Genomic DNA, 27,600 nt, shown 5'->3' with positions numbered 1-27,600 from the left:
AACTTGTAGGGAATGGGAGTCCCTCAGATGAAATGCTATGAGTCATTGGTACCTGCTGCCTCTATGTTGCCATCTCTGAAATGGGTTTATAATACCTCCTTGCCCCACAGTTTAATTGATTATTGTTTGTAAAGTGCACTGAGGTACTAGAAGAAAGGGGTCTCTGCATTACAGTATAATTTTTTATTGCCATAAGATGTGTTATTCACATATAAAGGATATTTCAGGCCTCACTGATATTGGGAATCTCAGGCTGAGTTGCCCAAGAGCATGAGTATGGCATTATGCTCCAGGTTATTTGCTCTAGCCACATAGGATGAAGTTCACCTCTCTTTGAGGAAATGGGATATATATATAAGGAACTGAGTAAGGGGTAGAGGCCATAAAATTCATACATACACCCAGACCTGAGGACATGAATTGGGGGTGGAGTGCAGTCCTTCCATGGTCTCTATTCCAGCTATGAGGTGTCCCTGGTCACTGGATATGCATATGTGGATTCAGGGAGACCTTGACATGACCTGGCCTCAGTGATCCCTCCTCAGAAGCCCACATGAGAGGTTGTTTCACACACTTCCCCTCGTCACAGGGTTATGGTGCTTGGCGCTTACAGGCATGAAGGGGGCTTCACACTATAAAGAGGAGGGGTTGAAGTTCACCCTTGTGTTGGCCCTCCCAAAGGGGGTGAATTTCACCAGAAATGCACAGCTCTAGCAGAAACAGAAACCCAAGGCATTGTTCTATCTAAACCAAATCCCTGTACGTATGTGGCAATTTCTCTCTTGCTCAATGAGCCAGCTTACCTTTAGGATGCAGGCCCCACACTCGTATGCACTGGCCTTTTTTTTTTTTTTTTTTGCTCGCAGTGGCTAGTCCATCCAACCTGTATTGTTCTTAAGCATCACCTGAGTCTTGTGGATTAGTTGTTTATTTTAATGGAAGAGGTTTGTACAATAAAGAAGACGACACTCCCGACATATAAAATAAATACACTCAGCTTGTGACTGACAAGTTAAAGTGAGGGAGTAATGGATAGAAATGCCCTCGTCTATTAGCCATGGCCAGGTGTCCCTTTTTTCTCCTTTCCAGTGGAGCCTTATTGTGTCTTGGCATTTTGTGGACATACATGTCACCTTTGGGCATTAGATCATGTCTGCCATATGCAGGTGCATACAACCACAGGATGTGGTGGCCAGTTTCCTAATGCACGTGGAAACACTCACCTTGCATATCAGGTTGGAGGCTTACAACCCAAATCATCAATTTACCCTGCTGTATTTATTTATCTACTCCCAATTTTTACAATCTTTTTGTGGGACCTTTGTTGTGGGTTGATACCAATAATCCCATCATTTAAAAAACTGAATCCTTTTTTAGTTTAAACAATAATACAAACATCCAGCAAAGGTAGATAAGGGTTTTTATTTTAACTTCTCTACCTTTTTTGTTTCACAATCAGCTACTGGACCCACCTATCCTAAACTGGCCTGGTTATCTCAAATGGGTTATGCTTACAAAACAAAACAAAATAAGTATCCTACCAGCACAGCTGATCTATATTTGAAGGACAGATAAAAAGAACTAGCCAGCACAGACAAATCTCAATCAGAAAAAGTTGTGTGTCTTTCATGAGGATGCTGTTTTGCATGTTGCTGTATTTTTTAATTATTGTAATGAGGTGTGATTGTCTATTGGTTACCCACAATACTTCTTGGGGACTCTCCCCCGGTAACTCTTGTCAACACTTGTTAATCTGACAAAAGGCTACAAATTAAGCTCTGTTAATTTAATGTTTTCTCACCGAGATCTAAATACCGAAAGAGGCCCAAAGCGCAACTGAAGTCCTTTGATTCACTGTACTTTATTTTGGTATAAATTTACATTCATTATTGTTTTCCTTTGGATGTGTAGCCCTCAATTAGTGTGATGGCTCCATTAAAGCAAGCGAGACTTCGCCTTTAATTATTACAACAAAACACCTAGTTTCAGCTTGGGGAGAGGGTCTGTATTGACATAAGCAGAGGTTATAAAATTTAATTAGCCATTCCTATCAGATTTATGGCATTCAAATTGTTCTGTGTTTCTTTCCTTTGATCCTTGCTGTACAATCCCCAAGATTTTTGTTCTGATCAAATGAGAATAAAGCTTACTGTGCAGAGAGAAGTTTTTTTTTTTTTTTTAAACCCTTTTTTCTTTCTCTCACTATTTTTTTCCCCTTCTTCTTTCCAGGCAAGGTCAACCAGTTTACCCAATCACAACAGGGGGATTCCGGCATCCCTACCCAACAGCTCTGACTGTCAATGCTTCCATGTCAAGGTGAGTTCAAAGTACTGAGGTCCTGAATCAAGGGCAAATGTAACTCCTCTTAACATTCTCTGTAGAGAAGTGTGTTTCATCTAGAAAATGCATTTCTGGAAGCATTTAGTTAAGCAGTCATTTCCAGTTTGCAAAAGCCAGAATTGTCCCATCTGATGAGAAAGAGAGTCACAACACAGCCACTGAACTTCAAAGTTTGGGAGGCGGGGATTGTGTTTTTTTTGAAGCCAACTAATTGAAAAATATAGTAGTCCATGACGTTGAAAAAGCAAGGAGAAGTCCTGACATGTTTTGCTTTCTCAGTGGCTATCATCCAGAGCAGTGCTCTGTGTAAGAAAGGGGAGGTTGTGGGTGTATTATTGTGAGTCAGGCTGAGTTGGAAGGAAGGTTTATTGTGCTTTTTTCCCTTTCTGGAGCTCAAAACACTAGTAGTCAACATAAAAGTACCTCCCTGACCCTCTAAAGCTTTAGAAGTATATACTTCTCCCCCTCCCTATCTCCAATTAATTCCAGCTAATTTTCCAGGGGCTGCTAGTTTTATTTACAAACTGGTTGGCAGCACTATGTTTAAGTAATCACTAATTGCTCCTAATGATAGTTTTATTTTCTGTTCATCTGATTTTCAGTCTGGTTAATTAAATCGGTGGAGGTTTAGACTTTCCTGATGGGCTGAAACAGCTAATCCATTTTGATGATGGCACATAATTAAATTAGCATGCATTACATAGCAAGGTTCCACATCTCTTTCCCCCGCTTCCCCCTCGCCTACATCTCTGCAGTTAATACATGCAGGTTAGAGTACAGAGGAAGATTTGAGTAGAGAATGGTAACTCCTACCTTAAGTAATAGAAACCTATAGCCAGGGCTGGAGAGTGAGTGGGGTAACACTCTGTATGTGTTAAAGAAATAAAATAAACTTGATAACAGAACGTTCACTTGTTGATACAGTGAATAAAAAGAGATGTCTGAAAACCTAAATTTGTATAAAAGGGCCCAGTGCAGATAGAGATCCAGGGCTGCGGAAAAGCTGCAAATTAAGTGACAATTCCCATTTAGTCTTTAAAATATGTACAAAAGATTTGAAGGTGTGAGGTGAGGCAAAGTAGAGCTTGGTTTAGTTTAATTATTATTAGTGAGGCTAGTTTCTTTCTTTCTTTCTTTCTGGGGGGGGGGGATGCTATATTCCCAAGACAGGCCTTATGAAAGGTACCTAGTTAAAAAGAGTATACAGCAAATTAAATACATTATTGTGGTAATGGGACTACAGAAGTACAGGTCTATTATACTTATGGCAGTTATAGGAAATGTAGGATCCTTGCCCTGTTCTAGCACATCCTTTGATATTCATTCCATTCAGCAGCAGGGCCAGGACTTCTCAGAATTAAGTGATGGGTCATTATACTTTAAACACCATGGAGAAGCCTAGATTGGCAATTAAACAGCACTTGCTGACACTCGCTTGTGCCACCCTGTGACCCCCTTTAGATTGAGATGTTGGAGCTCGGGGCCCTCAGCCTGCTAAATTGGTAGCAGGCACTTCTCCTGACGAGGGCTGGCTCTGAAATCTGCCGGCTTCAAAGGGAGCAAGATCATGTATAAACCATAATGTGGGTGCACCGTGGCTCAAAAAATAAGGCAGGAATAGATGAAATGTTACCAGTGCAAGGGGGAAATGAGAGAATAATGACAAATCTAATGCAACTCAAAGCAGAATTGTTGCACAGAAAAATGCATCCCACTGCTTGTGCATAAAATCAAGGCAGGCAGATGACATCCAGTTAACAGAAACATGTCAACAGTGAAGTAAAGTGAGAGTGAGTAAGAGAGAAGCCCCTGAGACAGCCAGGAACAAAAAATTAGTTGTCCTTAACAAGTTAAGGCTCATCATTATATTCTGGCTTGGAGCCATAAAAGCAGACGGGTATATAATGAGCTGGTTAGAATTTTTAGGATGTTTATTGCAATTCATGGAATCTTGTCTGAAGAAAGGAATTTCTCAGGCAAAGGTGTGTGTTCTGCGGGGGGCGGGGAGGGGTGTTTGCATATGTGTGCCCACGTGCACATACCGTCTTTCTTTTTATCTGTATTTATATTACACACACGTGCACAGAGACACAGAGAGATACTGAGAAGTATGTTTAGACACGTTTATTCTTTGTTTCGGCCCAGAAACTTCTTTTGTATTTTACCAAGTTTGGGCAATCCCTATAGACAGACCATCTTAAAATGTGGAGTTAGGCGCATGGTTTCTCACACGCCTTGTCATCTGTGAGAGCGCATATTAAACACACCCGCACACCTCCATAGGTGAGGCATGTGACCGAGTCTAATGTTTGCCCTCAGAAGCTAGGTAGTTCAGAGAAAAGGCCGCTACTCCATCATGAACTCACCCACATGTGCCTTGGCTCTTCAAGAGGCATGTCTTGTCATGACTGTGCTCGGTTCTGGAAACCCTGCAGTACGTAGGCACAATGCTAGAGAGGAGTTTTGAATGTGTAATGGAAGCAGCTCTGAAATGTACGATGTGCCCTCTCTCTGGCTGTAAAAACAGTGGCATATTCCAGTCTCTCTCTCTCTCTCACACACACACACGCACACGCATACTCAGTCTCTCTCTTTGTCTCTCATACCCAGGCTCACGTACCCACCCCTCCAAAGGCCCTAGTCCACATTCTTTCAAAACAGTTTTAAAAAGTGTACCCATAATTACCTGCACTGTGATATTGACCTTGCATGCTTATAGTGCTTTTCTGCCCAGAATATTCCCATGGGTTTTTGCCATCTTAATAGTCACACTTAATAATTAAGGACACAACTATAAATAGTTTATGAAGGGTTAATAAATTATTAATTTTTTGTTTAATCAATTGTTAGTGTCCAGGGGTTGCTTATAACTTTCTAATAATGTCCTTATAACACCAACCAAATACCAGAAACGCTATTAATAACTGCAGCGTGATTATCTATTGATCCTTTATTACCCCTTTATAAACTATTTATAAATTTATCCTTAATACAAAGGGTAACTAACTTAACAAACTGGGTAAACAATATACCCACCACTGAAAAGCAGCCACCTCTGAAGTGAAACCTGGCAATAATTTGACAGTGCGCTGTAACACTACACAGCAGTTATGCAGTGGCAGTGAAGAATACCTTTTGTAATGGAAATTTCAGGGGAAATTTAGTTTTGCAGAATGTAATTACCCAAGCTGGAATTAAGCCAACTCCATAGTTAACACTCCCTAGCTCTGACCCCCATGTGATTATAAATAAATAACTGAACAGACTTGGGATATGACCCAAAGCTCATTGAAGTCAATGGGAGGGTTCTGTTGACCTTTTGGGTTTGAATTAGGCCCTTGAATCGTACTTTGAAAGCCAAAAACATAACTAAAAACTTGCAATACCAAGCCTCAGCTTAATCTCCTTTCCCTAATGCAGCTACACTTTGTATCCACAGTTTATTAACTCAGAAGGAAGCCATTCTCACTATTAAACAATAAATAGAAGTTCCTGGCAAACACACAAGCTCCCTTGGACAGATGCCACTACTAAAGTTTACCTATCAGCAAGTGATTATTCAGTGGTAGTTGCCTGTTGATAGAGGTTGCCACATCTTTGAAATGTAAAATATGATGGGCAAAATCCTGGCTCCACTGAAGTCACTGGAAGTTTTTGCCATTGACTGCAGTGGAGCCAGGATTTCTCCCAATATGTATGTGTTGTATGTACATACACCTGCATACATGCATATAATTAATGCGTGCGTATACACACACACAGTTAAAAGGGCTGGTTCCGAAATTTTGAAAACTTTTGAAATTTCTGTACCAAGTAAGAAAATGGTTACTTTTTAGGTAGGGTTTTTTTTTTTTGTTTTGTTTTTTTCATTTTTTGACCAGTTCCTATTAAACATTCTGCCCCCCCCCCCCCCAATTAAACCAATATTTTTTGTTGAAATTTTGTTTCAACTGAGATTTTCTGGCCAGATGTAATATATTGTGTACGTGGTATGTGTCATTTGTGTGTGTATATATATATATATATATCTATAGATCTATCATAGTGAGTTCCCCCTATTGTTCTTTGATTATTTGTATCCTGTTAGAGCCTTCAGCCCCAAGATCGGGGCCACAGTTCCAGACATTTCATAGACACACAGTGACAGACAGTCCCTTGCAATCTAGGTAGACCACACAGACAAGAGATAGGAGGGGGGGAAATGGCATAGAGAGATGAAGTGACTTACCCGTGGTCATACAGCAGCTGAGTGGTGGAAATGGAAAGAGAACCAAGGTCTCCTGACTCCCACACCAGTGTGCTGTCTACAGTGCTAACCTGTGCAGAGAGAAAGTTCCTTTCTCTGCTCAAACGTTCTGTTCCCCTGCTGCCATCCACTGTCTTTTCCGGGGCGGAGAGGGAGAGACCTTTTGCCACGAGAGTGGTTGAACAGTCTCCTTGGAGACCTATGCCAATGAGGGCTCTTTGGTACCAACAGTAAAAGTCAAGAATAATAAGCACAGTCTGTTCCCTGTCCTCCTTTTCCCCTACCATCAAGGCCAAACCACCTTCCTTTTCTCCACCTCTTTCTGCCTAAGGCCTGAATTCCTTCTCCAAAGCTTTGACCACCTTTGAATTCTCCTCCCCTGTCAGTCAGATCACTCTTCCCACCTCTGCCATCAGACCCAAAACACCTCTTCTTCCTAATGATCCTGAGCTCCACAAGGTAGTAGAAAAAAGTCTGCAAAGCTGTACTGGAAGGTTATTTACCAAAGGGTTGCTCCATGTCCTTCCGTAAATGCAGTGTAAAGTATTTAGACAGTGCATTCTTAAAGAACGTATTAATATAGGGTAGAATATAAACTAAAAAATATCATGAAATCCTGTTGTCACATCTCTGATCTTTGCACAGATTCATACTTAATATAGCAGTGAGTTGTATAGATTGCTGCAATATCAACATAGATATTTAGCAGGAAAAGTCATTGTATGCACACGGTAGAAGAAAAATCCTATTCTTAGCCTATACAGTATAGCTACAGATACAGCTGTACACATACCACATACATATGGAACTTTCACTGGGCCAAGATGCTCTCAGAACCCAGGCATTTACAAATAGCAAACATTGTTTAGAGAACACACAACTTTGTTTTCCAGCCCATTTTGGGGTTGGAGTTAATGTAGAGTATAAAATTCCCCTTGGCCCAAAGGTCTAGGCCAGCTTGCATCCTGTGAAATCCCATTGACTTCAGTGAGGTTGCCTGAGAGAAAGTTGTGGTCATGCTTTTTCTTATTTACTGTGAAACCTTTTTAGACCACTGAGTAATAATAAAGCTAAATTCTCCTTTGAAAGCTTGTTCGTTTGTTGCTGTTTTTAATAGAAATGATCTGTGAATGTGCCTAAAACAGCTTTAGTGTGTTATATATTTTATGGCCCTGATGCTGCAGTTAGATTAAAAAAAAATGGACCACGTTTCCTTATGGATCCAGCTGTAGGATCGAGGCCTTTGTCTATGCATTTGACTATGTGAATTTATGCATCCGAAGAAGTGAGGTTTTTACTCACGAAAGCTTATGCCTAAATAAATCTGTTAGTCTTTAAGGTGCCACCAGACTCCTTGTTGTTAAAATAGATATAGTTTCTCTACATTTTTGTAATTTAAAAAAAATGTGAAGTATTTTTTTGAGGTTTTATGTGTTTTTTACATGGGCTTAAGCCTTCCTATGTAAACCTAATGGTTCAAAATTCACTTCGTTCCCTGATCTTCCCACCCTCTGGTAAAGCAGTATATCACAGAGGTTAACCAGACACAAATAAATATATGATTTTGCTCCATCCCTAAAATGTGGCTAATGAGACATGTACAAGGATTGTCAAAAATGCATATAAATTGTGGCAGCATTAATATTTTATTTTGCTGTCAATATGCAACAAAAGATGTCGTCCTTAATTCTCAACCGGATTAGAACTATAAAAATTGGTTCACGAGTTGCCACTGGTAATTTTACAATAAAGTAATGGACTGCTGCTTTCCCTGCAAGTAGCTGAAATTCCACTTTTCTATCCAAGTTCGTCAGTTGAACTTGCCTTTTGTTAAAGACATTAAAAATCATAATGTCTCATGTCAGTAATGATAATGAAGGGGAAGATTGGTTTTAATGACATTAGAAGAATCATTATGTTTAATTTATCACTAATTAATGCTGCTGCTTTCATATGCTTTGTCTAGCTGTCATGTGCTTGTTATGTGCCTTTTTTTTTATGTGTGTACACATCCCTCCCCATTCATTCATTTTTATTCTGACGATTTACACAGCTTTCTCTCCTCTAGGTTTCCTCCACATATGGTCCCGCCACATCATAGTTTACATACGACTGGAATCCCTCATCCGGCCATAGTCACACCAACAGTCAAACAGGAATCTTCCCAGAGCGATGTTGGCTCACTCCACAGCTCGTAAGTTTTACATTCATAGTTTTATTTTTAGAACAATCTAATTGAAAGGGGGGATATCACATGCAGTTTTTAAAATTCGGGCTGTACTTTGCCGTGATTTTATTGTAAAATATATGTGAACAGGTTTGATTGGTTTTTCTAAACGTAATTGACCATAATTTTATTGGCCTTGTGTATCAAAATAATAATAATAACTTAATTCCTTTTAACACTCCTGAGAAGTAGGTGAGTAGCTATTAATATTGCATAGTTGGGAAAAATGGAGTATGTTAGTTAAGATGTCCAATAGTTATAGGGTCCAATAATTTTGTCTGCTTCTCTTTTAAATGCCCAGCTTGAGATACATAAGTGCATCCAACTGAGCACCCAGAGATGAAGGTACCCAAAATTAGAGGCTACTTTTGAAGAAAAGAAAAAAAGGGGGGGGAGGCATAAGTGACTTGCCAAAAGCCACAGAGGGAATTGGTGTTAGCTCTGGGATTAGAATTAAGGAGAATCTTGTTTTTCCTGCCTTGTACTCAAAACATGCCTGATACTCCCTACTCTGGACTGAGTATTTTTTCCCCATTTAATCATATAGGTGATATTTGGGGGCACGGGAGTGTGTTTTATTATTGTTTGCATTGTGTTAGTACCTAACAAACCCAGTCATGGACTGTGGTCCCATTTTGCTAGGCACAGTGGCCCAGATCCTCGAAGGTATTTAGTCTCCTAATTCCCATTGATTCCAGCGTGAGGATCTGGGCCTATTTTCCTTACTTCTGTTTTCTAAAGGGATAAAAATATATCTGGCTAGGTTACCTATACACCACATGGGTTTCTTGTAAGACTGTGGAAATGGTTCTCATGTAGCAGCCAGCTGACTCTAAAGAACCCTGAAACCTTTAGTTTTCAGTGGCCAGTTGCAAAAGTTTCAATATAAAAAGAAGGTAGTTTTGCTGTAGAGCTGTGTTTAATAGGGTTTATGTATAGAGATTGGGGGCAATGAGTATGATGAACGTGCGAGAGTTCTCACTATGCGATTCTTTGTGTGTTTTGTCTTCATCATCCAGAAAACATCAGGACTCCAAAAAAGAAGAAGAGAAAAAGAAGCCACACATAAAGAAACCTCTTAATGCGTTCATGTTGTATATGAAGGAAATGAGAGCAAAAGTGGTAGCAGAGTGCACATTGAAAGAGAGTGCAGCCATCAATCAAATCCTTGGTCGAAGGGTAGGTAACTAATGTCACCAAAATGAGAGAGAGAAAACCATGTGCTGAAAGTCTTCAGGAAAAAAAAATCTATTGCAAAGATAGAGAGAGTGTGTTGTCCTTAGCCCGGGTATGTTTTGCTAGATTATTTTGACAAGTGTATATGGTTGAAACGTCTATTTCAACAGAAATCAAAATAAACCAAAATATCTTCCTGCTTGTATTTGTGTTTTGTTTTCATGAGCATATTTTGCTATGTGGCGCCACTTGTGGGACTGAAATAATAATGAGATCTATTCTTTTTCTGCTCTTTCCGTGGTCTACGGACTTGAAATCCCAGATTTCATGTTATTTTGGCCCTAGAAATGGCTCACTGTGGTTTTGGAGGGTAATGGCGGAGGGGTGGCTGTAAAGAATATGAACACAAGGACTAGCACCCTCACAGACTGGGGAGAAAAAGGAATATGGGAATGAGTATGGGTATAATGAGGAGGGGATGCTTTTCCAAAACCAGAGGTGGTTCAGATCTTGGTCCCATTAACAAATGATTGTGGTTTTGGCCCATCTTCAGAAAAACAAAAGGACTGAATGAATATAAATGATGAATTCAGTCTCAGCTGGGTAAACCAGAGTCGTAAATAAAATATTAACTGGCTGTGTGCCAGATTATCTATTTTTATCTGGTGTTTTTATGAAAATGGAACACACACACACACACACACACACTGTTATTGATGTGCTGTATTTTAAAAAGTTGTGCCTTTGATTCTCTTTTCTCTTCCCCAACCTCAGTGGCACGCATTATCCAGAGAAGAACAAGCTAAATACTATGAGCTAGCGAGAAAGGAACGACAGCTCCATATGCAGCTTTACCCAGGCTGGTCCGCACGGGATAACTATGTAGGTGGCTATGTAGGTGGATATTTTTTTCAGTAGTAGAGTTTGTAGAAATGTATTGTTTTTCTTTAACCTGCTGAACTGCGTCCACACACCCCGCACAAGCACTACTTTGAAAGGGCGTCTCAGGACCCCAATCCGGAAACAACAGCGGATGCTCCACCCGCATTGCCAAAACAATTGGGTACAATTGACAGCCCTCTGCTTGGAAGAGGCTCCCTCGCTGGGATAGCAAAGGACGTAAAAGGTTAGAATTGAGGCATGTGACTAGAGCTCTGTGAAGACATCTTGCAGGGTGTCTGCCTTCAGTATGCCAACCTCTGGAAGATGCTATTAGGCATGTGTTCATTAAAAAAAAATTCTCCCCACGATGCCTCCCCTTCGTCCCCACCAAAAATGAATCATTAGTGTCTTGTGCTTACCTGTGTGAGAGTATAGTGGAAAGTGGAAGAAAGACTTATCCTAGCTTCAGAGAAGGACTGGCAACGCGTGACGTGTTTGAAAGTCTTGCTCTCAAGTGGGGCTAACATAAATTATTCCACGCTCTACTGTTGTGTATTTCACATATGTTATGCCTTACTGTGGCCATGTTTTAATATGCTTCTATTGTTTGGTCTTTTTACACAAATATCTTGAGACTGCAATTTGCAACCAACTGGTGGGATGTATTCAGGTTGATTTTTATTTATTTTCCCATTTGAGAAAGTCTGTTCACAGCATATGCTACTTGTTGTTAGCTGTCTGGTTCCCAACTTAGTCCCCAGTCCTGCAAACACTTGTACTATTGAGTGTAGTGCTCTCCTCCATGAGAATTAAGCACTATGTCTGGTGTAAGTGTTTACTGAATTGAGTCCATAAATTCTTAACAGATTGGTAGCTTTATAATCCTGGGGCTTGGTAGAAGCTTTAAAACCTCCGAACACAAGAATGTAGTAATGCCCCTTCTTCCTATATTTGGGAAGTATTAACAGATTTAGAAATCCTTGCATGTAAATATCAGAATCAAAACGATAATCATTATAGCAATGATTTTTTGTTTAAAGAGATGTTACACAGGAATATGGTTACCAGATCTCTCTGTTTTAACATGGTTTTACCATAGTACAGAATGAGCATTTTTACAACACCTATGATGTCATTTCTAGTGATCTGATTAAATGGACTGAAATCTCTGATTACAATATATTTAACAGACCAGGCATGTCGATCACATGTTAATAATAATAAAATTTGACAGGTGTGCTGGTATTTTTGCAGGCGAATGTACTTTGAGTATCAAATAAATGGTAACCACATTTCTCTAGGTAGTTTGATGGATACAGAAGTGGTCTGTAGCAAGCACATCCCATATTTTTCTTTTGAACCATTCCTCCGCAGTTCGACTACTTTTTTCCTTTCCCAGTGAAAGGCTATCAGTAGTCTAGCATCTACGAGCAGATGAGAGATTAATTCCTCATTTTCTTTTGTGTGGCTATTTCCACTGGGAAGCCCCAGGAGGATTACCAAAGGCTCATTTGGTAATGCGCTTTGTGATAGTACAATCCCCGTTCTCCCTAATGATTGATATGTCCACCATATATGCATAAATCTCCTCTTTCAAACTTAAGGCCCAATCCTGCAAACACTTACTTACTATTGAGTGTCATGCTTTCCTCTACATCTGGTGGTAGTGTTTACAGGACTGAGCCCAAAAATTCTTGTATGCAGTATAATTGTAGCCGTGTTAGTCCCCGGATATTAGAGAGACAAAGCCGGGGAGGTAATATCTTTTATTGAACCAACTTCTGTTGGTGAGAGAGACAAGCTTTTGAGACACACAGAGTTCTTTTTCAGATCTGTGTGTATAAAAGATAGTCCCTCCTCCCAAAATTTGTAGCTGTCACAACCACGTGGCTTGGAAGAAGCTTTAAAATCTCCTTACCCAATAATGTAGTTATGATTTTTGAAAACATCCAAGGCCATGATCCCGGAATATGACTCTGGTGGAGTCACATTGCCTTCAGTGGTGTATTTCCTTGCAGAACTCACTGAAGAGTTGGGGGCCAAGCCTGTAAAACTGATGTCAATTGCATTTAGTAAACTTTTGTTTGCTTGTTTTTGCTGCTGTCTCCTTTGTGTCTAATCGGTTCCTAGGATAGCCAGAAACATTGCTCTGCCATGAGTCATTTAAACTGCACACTTTGTGTATAGCTACATATACCTGTATGTGCAGGTGCACTCAGGTGTGTACAGAACAGGATAGACAGTTCACCGTCTGCAACACAGTATAAGGTAGCAGTTGTTGCTATAGAATGCCAAATATCTCTGTGCTGGAATAATGTTATATTACCATTTAAATAACTATATCTGCCATCTGTGGCATCAAAATCCTCTCATCTCCTCCCTCGCAATCACCTTTATTCTCCAGTTCTTCCTCTCCTTTCTTCCTTATCTTTCCATGCTCCCTGGACATAAAACAATACTTGTGCATGCTCTTTAGAGGGGCAGGAGAGGAGAGGTGTTTTCTTAGGATCCAGAGGTAGTTCATTCCAGCTCCTCCACCAAAAACGCATTCTCTTTGGTAAGGACTGGACTGAGACCATCAGACCATAGGGCTGAGTAGTTCTTGGTACTGTGCAGTCTGATTTCCTCTTGGGAGTTCAATAAGGAGTAGAGGTAGGACCTGCCGTATGCTTAAAAGAGGTTTCAAGGAACGTTCATTCTGCTTTAGTGACTGTCGCTGACAGATGGGCATGTACAGTGTCTTAAATGTTTAGGACCTTTACATTTGTCCTCAGCATGTGAGCACTGAGAAACCCTTTCTTCTCAAGCTAAAAAGGACAGGATGAGAAAGCTGATGCTTTCCCAGCGGCTTGATGCTGTGTCCCCCTCTGACCTTCAGGGGGAACCTTGCTTCAGTAGGAGAGCTCAATAGCCTTGCATCACACAGACACATCATCTACAGGGTTTGGGTTTTTTTTCTCTCTCTCGCTCTCTCTCCTTCACTCCATTCAGAGTTCTTGGAGTTTTCCTCCCCCCTCAGGCTTTCTTTGGACAACAGGCCTTCCAGAGATCTAGAAGAGAGGCATGATGGGGGTGCTAAAGCTTGTTAAATTGTACCCCATCGTCAGCAATTTCACATCAAGCATTGAAGCTTAGATACACATAGCCTGTCTCTTCAGAGATGCAAGCAGCACATTCTAGCAACTGCAGATTTCAGCCTCCTCTTCAATTCAGGCGGATTTGGGGAATGCCTTGTCAGTGTCTCATCAGTGTCAGAAGGCACATTCAGTCTTCCACAAACTGATATGAGAAACCGTACCGCCTGTAGGCCTCAATAGAATCTATGGAGATACTTTACCTCAGGTACGTGGGATTCAGTGTTAGCAGAACTCCTTCGTTTCTTCGGCACCCGGAAAGGATGTGGGGGAAGTTTCTGCAGATCCTTGTCGGACAAAGCCTGTTTGTAAGTGGATTTTGAACCATCAAAGCTAGAGGTGCTGATCTAGAGTAACTTGGTAAACGGGGGCTCTTATGGGTAAACTTCCAACAAAGGGGTGGGATTTATCACAAAACTCTTGTGGGAAGTGGTGCGAATTTATGCTACCTTTGAAAGCGAGTTCCTATGCTACTCCTTTGCATGCTGACTGGGTTCAGCAACATTACCTTTGCTATTAACAGGAGAATCAGTATAAGAAGGTCCATTAGGCAGGTGGACTTAGTTCTGGAGAGAGAATGAGAACCCACCAAAATAGACAGCACGTGTTTTATATCCAGATCTAGATCTCTTGTATCCAGAGCATTTGCGTAGTGTAGGGATGGAAAAATCCTTGGACCTTGCCATCTCCATTTGAGTAGAGTAACGAGGCAAAGAAGAGAAATGTGTCGCTGTGAGGCACCTTAAGAGCTGCCATCTTTGTGATTTAAATGTATAATCAAATATCTTCTCATGGTGCAGAAATTTGGAATTAAATGATTTTCCCTCTTCCTTTAAGAGACTGCGAAGGGACTCTGTTGGCATCTTTCTCCAGAGTTTATTAGGGTGGAACAGAGTTTCCCAAGCTCATGTTGGTAAGGGACCAAAAATATCCTTGGCAAAAACATACTCATCAGCCATTTTTAATTATAGCTCTTGGATACCTGGCTTGAAGGCTTGGTACAGTTAGTATGAGGTCAGGTGGCTCAGAATTCACTCCCTCTTTTTAGTGTGTTTACCAGCAAAGAAGGTGCTGGAGCAGACTCATGTCTGTGTCCCGGCTGGCCCTTGTCTGATAGTGCTCTGATTTCTCAAATTGGGAAAAAAACCCTTGAATTCTCTCTGAAACATACTGCAAAAATTAAATAAATCTCCTCTGGGGGCCTTTTCAGTCTGTTAACCTATCCAAGTTCCTCTTGAGATAAGAATCGCAGATGTACAGGCCTGGGTCAGTAGTCTGATTTCAGTTACAATGTTGTAAATCTGGAGCTACTCCACTGAGGGTACGTCTACACTTACCTCCGGGTCCGGCGGCAGGCAATCGATGTTCTGGGATCGATTTTTCGCGTCTGGTCTATACGCGATAAATCGATCCTGGATCGATCCCGGAAGTGCTCGCCGTCGACGCCGGTACTCCAGCTCGGCGAGAGGAGTACGCAGCATCAACGGGGGAGCCTCCCTGCTGCTTCTGGACCCGCGGTAAGTTCGGACTAAGGTACTTCGAATTCAGCTACGTTATTAACGTAGCTGAATTTGCGTACCTTAGTCCGAAGTGGGGGGTTAGTGTGGACCAGGCCTGAGTGAAGTTACTCTGAATTTACATCCGTGTAAATGAAAGTTGAGTTTGAGCCCTGTTTTTGCATGTGATGTATTGCCTCCGGACTGCTTAGAAAGGTATCGCCTCTCTGTTCCCAAAGTCTTTAGGTGTAGTGACTGGAATGGTACCAGCAGTCCTCTGTTAAAGAGATGGCCCCTGCAGTTTTACCTAAACTATACCAAAGTATAGCCAACGATAGCAACCCCCCTCTGAAAATCACCTGAGATGTGACTGAGATAATTCCCCAATAGCAGTTACTTGGCCACAAAATTAAAAGCATATCCATTAAAACTGCCTCCTATATAGCCTTCCTTCTATCAGCAAAAGGTTCTCCCGAACAAGACTGTACTTGTCACATCCAAGAGAGCAGAGTGGCAGTTTACTATCAGACCAGGCAAGGAAAGACAAGTTCGGAGGCCCTTTGCCAGGAGCCCTACAGGATTTTAAACTCCAGCTTCAAAAGAAAATTCACATTTTTGCTTCTTACAAGTAGAGCATAAACATCTTAGAGGAGATGCTGAGCTAAAGCCCAAAATTAACCACTTAGATGGGCACCAGACCAAGTTACTGAAGAGAAGCCATCCCATGTCTAGGAGAACTTTCTGTCCTCCCCTTAGATGTAGCCAGGCCTTCAGAAGCACTGCAAGGTTCCTACTTTGAGAACATAAAGCTTGTTTCCTCTTGGCCACAAGAGACTTCTGGCCTTAGTGATTCCCTTGTGCCTTTTCACCAACTCCTCTTACTCCCACTTCTTCCAAAGGCAGAGATCACTGTGCTGCTTCTAGACAACTTTGCTGACCTAGAAATCATTGCTTGGGTATCCAGAGACCTATGAAAATGAAAGAATACTATTCCCCTTGCTCCAGCCTTGAGAATCTTCAAAGTCTTTGTATTGCTCTTCAAGCTGTATGGCTCAGTGCTGAGGGATACATAGGGAAGGAAAGGTTACTTACTAGAGAAGGGATCCTTTTTCTTCTTCTGGACCATAGTCAGCCTTTACAACCCTCCCCTTGTCAAAATAGTAATTAGGTTTCCGCAAGAGTCACAGTAGCCTTGTGGTCATGGCCTGTCCCATGCTGTTTGAGGTGAGTATAAGAAGAGCAAAAAACCCCAAACACCACCCACCTCATCCTCTTGGATTTTGACAGCACACGGCAAGTTACTTATTGGAAAGTACTGTTTGGGAAAGGACCTACGGTTAGTAAAAGCCTACAGTTCCTTGGTTTTTTCATGGGGCAGAATCTGTAGAATGTCTTAGATAAAGCATATGTTTGATTTTATTTTCCCCTCGACTACTGTTGCTGGGGTTTTCTGTCAATTCCTAAACCAGCACTCCTGCAAGTTAGCTTTTCCATGTCAATAAGGCTTCCTTGTCTATTTTAATAGTCACTTTTTGCAATAGAGGAGCCCTCAGTGTCCAAGTCTGAGTGTTCTCTCTCTCCATTGTTCTCAACATGGACATGTGCCAGTGAGCACCTTGACAATACCACTCTACAAGGTTTTGGTCCATACCAGGCATCGGGGATGTCTGGGAGAGGGAAGTGAGGTGTCAGATTTATTAACTCGTGCTGACATAATAAGTTGCCCCTTTTAGCCCTCATTCCCTCGCTCGGCCACTTACAGTGCTTTGTGGACGCTGCCTTCACACTTCAGGCTCTGGTGAAGCTGCTTTACAACTAGAATAAAGGGCTAAGAACAAGGTAAGCAGGCAGACCTGGACACTTGGCTCTGTCATTTCCCTAGCTTCCCTGAGATGAGCAAGAGCCACAAGTGCGCTCCTTCGCTCGGTCTGCCGTGCAGTGATTCATAGCCCTGTTGGGTGAGCTTTCAGGACAGTTCTCCCTGGTGTCGCTCTGCCTTGTCTTACAAAAAGGGTTCTTACAAATCCTTTCTATTTGTGTATGTTGCATGCAGGGAAAGAAGAAGAAGAGGAAAAGGGACAAGCAGCCAGGAGAGACCAATGGTAAGTAAAATAAGTCAATATACCTTGCTTAGTGGAACAGTGGAGTATCCAACCTTCTGTTCCTAGGTTTTGGGGAGGGTGGGAGGAATGGACTTCTCCTGGCCTCTTTGGCATCTAATCCCTATTGTAGTCAGCCTTTTATTTTTGTTTAATGCATTTTAATTAATTGCCTATTACTGCCCTTCTAAAACTAGTAACCAAATCACTGCATGTAAAGCATTTTGTGAAATTAGTTGACTTTGTTCTTAATAATTACAAAGCCATTAACTTCAGAAGCAGAGTTGTAATGCCTATGCCATTGTTATAAAATTGTGCGCTTATTTTGTGCGTGTGTGTGCGTGTGCGTGTGCGTGTGTGTTTGGTATTAATTTGGGCTGTACCTGTGTGTTCTGATGCATGCCTTACAGTGGTAAATCGCGCCCATTTTAAATTAAGGAGGTTTGCCATTCTCTGTAGGCAATTAGAAATACTGCATAGGCAATCTCATAGACAATTTTGCAGAAGCCCTGATTAAATTTTTTTGAAGCCTTTGTATAATTTGTTCTTTTTTTTCAGAACACAGCGAATGTTTCCTAAATCCTTGCCTTTCACTTCCTCCGATTACAGGTGCTAATGTCATTTTGAGTCATTTTGAATAGTTTATAAACTGCTTTTTAATTTTTTTTCCTGCCATTATAGATTTTAACATTAAACACTTATGACATTAAATGGGGAAAAAAATCCACACGTTTTTACAGTATATATCTATATAATATGTTTGGTAGTATTTTTTTAATTTTGTTTTTGTTCGTTTATTTTTTTTTGTTACATTGCTATTCAATAATAATACAGTAAAAAATAACTCAGAGTTGTACTAACTGTGCAAATTGAATATGCAGTATTTCTTTAAAGAGACTGATAAAGAATAGAAGGAAATCAGTAATGAACCTCCTTAATCTAATGGCATTTTTCACGGCTCCCACTAAGTCTTCTCACATCAGCATGCCTACGCAGTATGTTTTTTTTTTTATTTTTGTTTTTTTAATTTCGTTTGGTTTTGGTTTGTTTGGTTATTTATTTATTTTGCCTTTCTGTTCAAGACTATCCATCACAATTCACTAGCTTGACTAACTCGGCGCATTTCCCCACGCTTTACATTTATTTTCTGGCTGATGCTAACATGCCCATTCTGCAGTCTGCTTCTTCTTATCCATTCTTTTTTTTTTTTTTTTCTTCTTTTCTTTTTTTTGGAAAAAATTATTAAAAAACTAAAATTAAAAAAATGAATGTTATTCTAAAAGCTGCATTATCCCAATAGATCCATTTTTTCCTTTTCTCTTTTTTTGTGTGTTTGTCTGAGTTGAAGAAAAAAGCATGTTCAAGAGCTAACCTCCATACTTAGCTTCTTTTTTCTTCCTTCCCCTGTCCCCCCAAAAAGAGAAGAAAATATGCCAAAAAACATCATTTTAAACAAACCGCAGTCACTTCCCTACGTTATTTAAATGAGAAGAGACAGTCCTTTACAAAGGGATACTGCAGCTTTAATTGCAACAGCTAATTTCAAGAGTTGAATAAGAATGTGATTATCACGATTTTTTTAACTTTTAAATCGAACGTCGATATTTTGCGATTAATAATGAGGTCATTGATTTTTATTCCCTTTTTTATTTTTATTTTTTTTTATTTTTCTCTTTCTCTTTTTTTTCCCCTTTTCTCTCTCTCTCCTTTTTCTGCTCGCTTCTTTCTTGAACTCATTCAGACCTGAGCGCTCCTAAGAAATGCCGAGCGCGCTTTGGCCTTGATCAACAGAATAACTGGTGCGGCCCCTGCAGGTGTGTATAGTTTTCCCAGACTCGCTATGGCTGGTTTGCAGCTGGTTTATTTGGTACTTTCCCCCTTTTTTCCTGCCTTGTTGCTTTGTAGCTCTGTGTTGTGATCTAGAAGACACAAGGAAGTGGGACGCTGCCGTGAATTATCGTCTCTCTGAAAGGGTTTTGCCTTTTTTTTCCCTCCCTCTTTCCTTGCTGCTGCTAACCAAAAACCCACTGTAAAACAGCATCAGCCTCAGCGTATCTGATCCGTGACTGCAAACACAATCCCGCCCTCCCAACCGTCTCTCAAGGAATGTTGCATACTCTGAACATATCCAAGGCCCTTTGATAATGCAAACATTGAACGTGTTACAGACAGTGGGCTAAGTGAAGCAAATGCACAACAGTGTAACCATTTTAGGGTTTTTTTGTTTGTTTGCTTTGGCTCGTTGTGGAAGCCCTCTTTCTGTCATACCCTTGGTATGAGGGGAGATTACCAAATAAAACTGCCATGATTAAAGAGAAACGTAGCTGTAGCTAAGATGTCACGTCCAAATGAGCTCTATCCACCATTGTGTTTGTATTTTTTGTGTTTACCTTATGCTAACAGATGCAAATACTCCAAAGAAGTGTCGGGCATTGTTCGGGCTTGACCGACAGAGTTTATGGTGCAAACCATGCAGGTATACTACCCAATTAGGCCTTTGGGGAAATAAAAGCATTCTGTCCTCTCAGTGCATTTGTGTGATTTATTTTTATTAACCTTTTCCCCACCCCTCCCACCTTTTCTCTCCCACAGCATCAAATGCTAATAATCTTTGATTCTCAAAATTTAATTGCTAAATTCTCTTGCTAATTTAATACCCTTTCTTCTCTTTCTTTACCAATAACCTTTCCCTGGTGGTAGAACTGGGAACAAGCAAACCCTGAGGTACATAAGACTGGCACTGTCCAGACGGTCAGCAAAATGAATGCTTAGGTGGACATTTACGCTGCATTTGTATGTGTGTGTGTCCACTGTCTCCAAAGGGTTCAAAGATTCTGTGATCTGCAGCACTGATGTTTTCATCACAATTATATGTAAATACAAGCCAGTGTTTACAGCTTATATTGTACTCATGCTGTTAGCTATTTGCAAAATTTAAAAATGTATATATCGATCCTGAAAATATTTCTGTAACATATCTATATTTTCTAACACCATTTTTCTGAAATTCTTGAAAGTGTAACCCAGCAAAGTGAGCTGTAAACACATGAGCTCTAGAGAAAACTAATTGCAGCTTTGGTAGGACAGTTTTCAGGAAGTAAAAGGCACCTAGCAACCCAAATTTCGGCAGTCCATGTTCTACTGCAGGGTTATACCAAATCTGTAGTTCCATGGATAACTCAGAAGGTACTTGTTTCTTGGTGGAGGGATACCAACTACTTCTATTTCTCAATTCCCTTTCCGTAATGACCGCATTTGGTTAAATTTGTTGTTTCTTTGTTCTGATACAAGCAGTCTTTGAATATGGAATATTATGATGGTAGGTATTTCAACCAAAACCACACTCTGTATGTAGTGCTACCTCTCTCACCATTCCCGCTTATTCATGCCCTTGCCATGTGCTTCATCTCATTTAGAAGATAGACTAGATGTTCATATATTATGTGCATGCACACACTCCTTTTGTTTTCCTCGATGCCAAGCACAAACATGGATTGACAATGTACTGTGTGTCTAACCATTAAGCTAAGCGAAGGCTCATAAAATGTCTTTAAAAGATTACATTCTTCCCCATTTGGTGAATTATAAGTTCCATTAGAAGCATGCTCAGTACTGTGAGTTGAGTGTCAAGTGCAAAGACAATCATGTTAAATGTCAATGTCAATACATACGTTCAATACCTTTTGAAAATAGCAATTTAAAATGCTTTAAAAAGGGGGAGGGAATCCAATCTAGAGGCGTTGGATAACCACTTACACTGTGAAGAAGTAGAAGACTTGAATCTGATGTAGCTAAAGACACTTATAATGTGTTTAATTAAACTTCTACCGTGATTAATTTAGTATACAGTGTCAATAGATACTTATGTAGTCTATAGATAATGTATTTGATATGTGTCAAACTTTGTATGCTGAGTGATTATAAGAACTAGCTCTACATCATGTTTGTGTCATTTATCATTCTCTGTCCACTTATGTCAACATCATACTATTAAAGCTGCATTTTATCATTAAAGGGGCTTTTCATTTGAGCTATAGGATTGTCAGTTTGGCAGTGCATTAGTTGTGTATGATGAGAAATAAGTCCTTTCTTGTCTTAGTTTTTTGCCTTAGATTATTTCAGTTTTATTCAAAAATATTTGCTGCAGGTCAACCTTTATTATAAGCATTGACTGGGACAACATCTTTTAATGACATAGCTCATAGCTTTATGTTTATTGACTCTCTTTTATTTTGCATGTATTGTGGCATTTTCTCATTAGGCAGAATATAGGTCACTGCATTTCTTGTTCTGGGGCTAACCATTGTAGCTTCTTGTTTATAGAGTGTTAGTTTTCTGTAGTGGATCTTTGAGCGAGAGGCTATAAGATATGCAGTTTGATAATGGGGCAGAAACTGAGATATCTTTAGTCGTATTAGGTGGAACCCAGCAAACCCTTGTCATTATCCATGGCAATCCATCCTTTCATTTCTGGTAACAGCAATGTTATTAGTTTTCAAGATGCTGTTTTGGGGCCAATTTCACTTCACGTATAAAAGAGCACGCTATGTTGACTCCCAATAACAATATTTATATAGCTCTTAACATTTTCAAAACATTGCATGTACTCTATTCCTCACAATATACTCGTGAGATGGTAAATAGTGATATTATCCCCAATTTATAGACAGGGAAACAAAGGAAACACTACGAGTTTACATCAGAGAAGGGATTAGAACTCAAGACCAAGCTCCGTGTTCTTTCCCTGAAGCCACAATTACTCCCTTGAGTAAAGTTGTGCCCATTTACATCTGTGGTGAATTTGGCACTTTATCTTTTGTTTGTAATTAGTTATTGGGTGTTATGTGCTACACAAATATACACAAAAAATACACGGTTGTGGCCCAAAGAGCCAGTTCAACATGGAAAAACTAATTGAAGCCACACATAATATACCAGGGGAAGCTGACGTTAGAGCAAGGTCTCCCTTTAAACAGGAAGAGTTTTGTAAATGGGTTTGTAGACTAGCAGCTTTCACTTTAATAGTAAGAATTGAACATTTAATAGAAGTAGGGAGAAACATAATGCTTAAAATACTGAAAATGAAAGGCATTTGGTTTAATTATTCTGGGGCAGAATTTGACTTTAGAAAGGGTATTAACATCTAAGCCAAGAAGACCTTTCACATCTGTGGTGCCCTGACCACATTCTGCTTTGCCATGAGATGCTCTGGCTCTTACTCTCAACCATAGGCCAAAAAGTCAAGCTAGTATTAAAAAAAAGCCCAGAGTTGATCAGACAGAATATGAGAGTATTGGACCCAAGTCAGCAATGGTTTGCTAATAAGCAACGCCAGCACCTCATAAGAGCTGATATGAGTAAGGCGAGCAGAATTTGAATCCTCCAAAATGTGGCATCATGCCCAATGTCCAGCTGCGGTACAAAAAAGCCTGGGTTTGAATTGTGGATACGATAGCATTGTACAATTTCAATTTAGAAACCGAGTAATGTGGAACTAGGAGGGGTATTTTGCGCGGGGGGGGGGGGGGGGGGGGGGGAAATGTTAGAACTAATCCATACCAGTTAATGCAGTTACTCTTAACACCACAGGTTTCCAATGTTATTTGATAGAGGAATTTAGCATGGTTCTGTTTTGAGCCCACCAAATTGCTCTTTCCATCTTTTAACTTTGCCCTAATAAAGCATGGTTTGCTGCCTGACATCTTCACTTTTTCTTTCTTCTCTTGTTCTTTTTCTCTCTCTCTTCCCGCCCCCCACCCCTTTTTATGTGTGTCTTTCTTTTACATTTTTAAGTGCATGAATGTCTTTTTTAGCATGTATTGATCTGCAGGCTAACGTGGTTAAAACTCTCATAGCCCTAACCATTTACCTTTCTGTGTGGAACTTTGAGCAGAACCTCAGTCTGTTGTCTGTCTGACTCTGGGAAGGGAGTGTTATGACATAGAAATCTGCCAACCCCCTCTTTGAAGCAGATGTGAGGTGGGGTACAGTACCAGACGCTATCTTTTTCCATGACCCAGAAGATCAGATACAGCTCTTAGTAAAAAAAAGATTAGCACCAAAGAGAAATCAGGGGAGATAGCTTATTTTTCCCACCTGGATTGACACAACAAAATACCCATTGGGCCAGATCCACTGTTGATACAAGAGAGTGCAAATCCATTTACTTGAATGGACTTGCTTAGATCTGGGGGAGAATTTACCCACTGACATTGAGATTCCATGCATGATAAGTTGGGAAACAAACCCTTAGTTCTGTTCACCTCCTTTTGCCATTCATTGCCGAGTCGCTTAACTGTTCTGGCGTATCCAGTGGAATTAGTTTGAAATGCAGTCTTTCATTTCTTTTCTTTTTTGTAAAGCTCAGCTGACTTTATCTGAGAGTTTGATGAACTTGGTGTGATACCGGTTTTAGCACTTTCCGTAGAAAAACTCTGTTTGTTTGTGTGGCTTGACTTTCAGAGTCACTTTGGCCACTAAATTTCGGTCTGTAGAGATGCTTTAGTGGTGTGCCTAATCCTTTTTTGTCCTGTGTATATCTGGCAAGAGAAGCATTCTGAAACTGTCCTCTTTTGTTTGTGGCTCCAAAATGGGTGGTGAGGGGTGGGGGGGGGGGAGAAAAAAGGAGAAATTATTTTTGTTGGCTTGGTGGTTTTTTTCGGTCAGCATTTCTTGTGAGACTCCCATAATTCCTGGTGTGAACTGAGTTCTATGTTGCTCCTCATCTTTTTACCTGTTGTTGTGCTGTTCACTTACTGAGATTGAATCCTGCTTTGAATTTACATGAATGGCCTCTCAAAGGAATATTCCCCAAAAAACATAAAAACAACCCAGAATATCTACTCCTTCCCGGCAAAACAAACAAAACAAAAAAATAATTTTAAGCCACAACCTGCAGGCCATACAACCAGTTATTCTTGTTATTTTGAATCATTTTCTGTTTATCTTGTTCTTCTTCTGTTGGTTTTTTTTTTTATTATTGTTTTGTTTTTATTTCCCTTCCTTTTGTTCTTCCTATTACATTTCCTTTCTGTCTGACTCTGGATTTGGTGTGGTTTTTAACAGAAACAAACGCATGAGCGGTAGTCCGCAGCTACTGCTGCCTCGGAAAGGTGGTGTATCTCAAAGCCTTTAAATCAGTCGCTTAAAAGCAGCCTTCGGGTGCATGGCGCTACATACAATCAGCTTTTTAAAGTTTGATACAGGCCTACGTGGATAAATTATTAGCTCTCTAAAGTTTTTAGTTGATCAGGATTAAATTTTTGTAGGGAGAATTGACCTTTTTAGGAAAACAAGTTTATAGAGTAGTATATTGGGCTAGAAGAACTTGAATCTGAACCTTGTTAATAAATAGCCTGAACAGGAGAACAGAGAGAGAATCTGTATCGTCTCCAAGTCTGGTAGCAGAAAGTCCAATTCCTTAGAGGATTTCGTAGCTTATACACACCCAGCAACACTTTAAGCACCGTGCAGGCTCTGGGTGAAACCTGTTCAGAGCTTAGGGTAGTTTATTGATGGCTCATTGCTTTAGATACCTTTCTCCATTAGCGTCTTTGCCCTTTATTCACAGATAACTCTCTCCCTGTTTCTAGGAGAAAAAAAAAGTGCGTTCGCTACATACAAGGTGAAGGCAGCTGCATCAGCCCACCCTCTTCAGATGGAAGCTTACTAGACTCTCCTCCTTCTTCTCCCAACATGCTAGCCTCCCCCACAAGAGACTCAAAACCACAGACTGAACAAACACAACCTCTCTCGCTCACATTGAAACCCGACCCGCTGGCACACCTCTCTATGATGCCGCCACCGTCCTCCTTAGTCCTGACCGAAAGCTCCGCTAGCAAGCCCAGCGCCCTGTCTGCTACTAATGGTCAGAATGGGCCATTGGATCATCCGCCTGCCACTTTACAGCCGTCAGCAGCACCATCCTCATCGTTAGCACAACCTTCGACATCCTCCTTGCATTCCCGTAATTCTTTGGCTGGGTCGCAGCCCCAGCCGCTGTCACTTGTAACCAAGTCTTTAGAATAGCTTTAGCCTCTTTAGCCCTTGCTTTTTTAAAAATTGTGTTGGGGTTTTTTTTTTTTGTTTTGTTTTGTTTTATTTTTTAATTTGTGCCATATGGCTACATTAGTTGACGTTTATCGAGTTCATTGGTCAATATTTGACCCATTGTTATTTCAATTTCTCCTTTTAAATATGTAGATGAGAAAAAGCCTCATGATTCTGCCAAAATTTTTATCAACAGCTGTTTAAAGTCTTTGTAGCGTTTAAAAAAATATATATATATACATAACTGTTATGTAGTTCCGATAGCTTAGTTTTAAAGACTGATTTTAAAAATTAAAAAAAGAAAAAAAGAAGCAATTTTGAAACAGCCCTTGCAGAAGGTGTTGGTTCTTTATTATTTGTATTAAATACGAGCTTGCGAACCAATCATTTTACATCTGGTTTTTAAACCTTTAAGGGCACAACGAATGCAGTGCCGCTACTTTTTTTTTTTTCTTCCTCGTGTGAAACAACTTTTATTGTGATGTTACTTGTTATTGTTTAAATGTACAGAAACAAAAGGGTTAAAATGTGTTAAAAAACCTTGTTCCATGGTGTTGTTCTTTTTGGGGGAGGGAATGCTACTCAACAATTAAAAGTATCACAACGCTATTGGACCAGTAGTATTTATTGCTTTAGAGATTGCTTGTTGTATCTGTATGTTGTCCATTTTTAAATATGTTTTTTCCCTTTTTTTTCCTTGAAACATTGTATAAAGTTTTTTTCCTTAGTGTAAGCATCTTATATATAACAACTCATTTGTACAAGGTTTTTAAGTTTATATATAAATGTGTATATATATATTTTTTCGGAGGTGGGGGGTTTTGTTTTGATTTTTTTTCCTGTATGACACACAGTTGCCACCAAATGGACATTTGCAGATGCATTTTAAAGGATCAATAGTGTAAAAATAAATAAATGAAAAAACAAAAATCGCTTTAAAAGCCATTACACATACAAAAAGACTTGAAAAATTAGCAAGGGACTTTTTAGCAACGCTGTTTGAAAAATAGCAACGTCCAAGTGTCTCTCATTCAGAACTGCAATTGAATCCCCTGCGACATTAGAACTGTAGACCGTGTGCAAAACTTTTATGTGCCAAAATTCTCAGTGACTTAACTTTCTCCCAACGACTTTATTTTTTTTTAAATGCTGTAATTTTTTTGTTCATCATGTTTTGCTGTGATGTTACATAGGTAGATATGTATGTAGTTTTAATGTCACCTATAACAGACGTGTTTGGTAGCAGATTGTCCGGAAAGCATTTAAAACGAAGAGGTATAAACCCTTAAGGGCCAAATTCTGTATATTAGATTATTCATAAAAGGAAAATCAGACTGCCACTTTTATGTACACTTACTTACATACAGGTAGGTAGCAAACTTAAAACAAACAAAAAAAAACCTAGGCATGTTGATGTTGCAAAAAAAAAAAAAACGCTGTATAAAGCTGAAAAATTGTTCATCTGTTCATTCAGTGCCATTGTAGTTGACATGAAGCGATTGTAAAACTGTCTCAGATTTTTCTCTGGTTTATTAAGATGCTAACTATAACATTTTTTGTGAATACTTTGAATGTTTCCTAACAGTTGTGATGTTACTGTTCCGTTTTATGCTCTTATTCCGATTTTCATTTTTAATGGTTTGGAAGCCATTTTTGTAATGAATAAATGTTCATGCTGTACAGTATCTGTAGCATGCAGTTCTGGATTAATAAAAGCAACTTAGTATGTGCACAGAATGACTTGTCAGCTCATTTATGTGTTGATTGCATTTTATTGTGGTCAAGCAGGTTTAAAACGTGGACTCACTTTGCATGCGTCTGATAAGAAGAGCTGGATGAAATGATTTCAAATTTTCAACAAATAAATGACAAAAAAATTCTGGTGTTCATGAACTTTTTGCCGATTTTCGGCCTACTCCACTCATGGGAAATATTTTCGATTTGTATAATG

General features: G+C 39.9%; 1 protein-coding gene across 34 annotated transcripts in view; it reads left to right on the top strand.

The window, feature by feature from the left end:
- Nucleotides 1–27,231, top strand: part of TCF7L2 (transcription factor 7 like 2) — a 201,945-nt gene extending 174,714 nt beyond the window's left edge. For 3 of the 34 annotated variants that reach the window (XM_034775096.1, XM_034775092.1, XM_034775110.1), the window contains 8 exons: nt 2,230–2,316; nt 8,640–8,780; nt 9,833–9,992; nt 10,764–10,883; nt 17,555–17,603; nt 18,159–18,209; nt 19,342–19,414; nt 25,193–27,231. In XM_034775096.1, coding sequence (XP_034630987.1) covers nt 2,230–2,316; nt 8,640–8,780; nt 9,833–9,992; nt 10,764–10,883; nt 17,555–17,603; nt 18,159–18,209; nt 19,342–19,414; nt 25,193–25,628 — 1,117 coding nt within the window. In that variant the 3' untranslated portion in view covers nt 25,629–27,231. Of the gene's footprint in view, nt 1–2,229; nt 2,317–8,639; nt 8,781–9,832; nt 9,993–10,763; nt 10,884–17,554; nt 17,604–18,158; nt 18,210–19,341; nt 19,415–20,003; nt 20,078–20,894; nt 20,921–25,192 lie in introns of those variants that run through there. The other 31 variants (XM_034775101.1, XM_034775098.1, XM_034775111.1 and 28 more) reach the window with 25 other exon arrangements.
- Nucleotides 27,232–27,600: the final 369 nt, after the last annotated feature.

The sequence above is a fragment of the Trachemys scripta genome, chromosome 7 (genome assembly GCF_013100865.1).
Source record: "Trachemys scripta elegans isolate TJP31775 chromosome 7, CAS_Tse_1.0, whole genome shotgun sequence".
Lineage (NCBI taxonomy): Eukaryota > Metazoa > Chordata > Testudines > Emydidae > Trachemys > Trachemys scripta.
The sequence above is the reverse complement of the archived record's forward strand: the minus strand, read 5'-3'. Positions and strand labels throughout refer to the sequence as shown.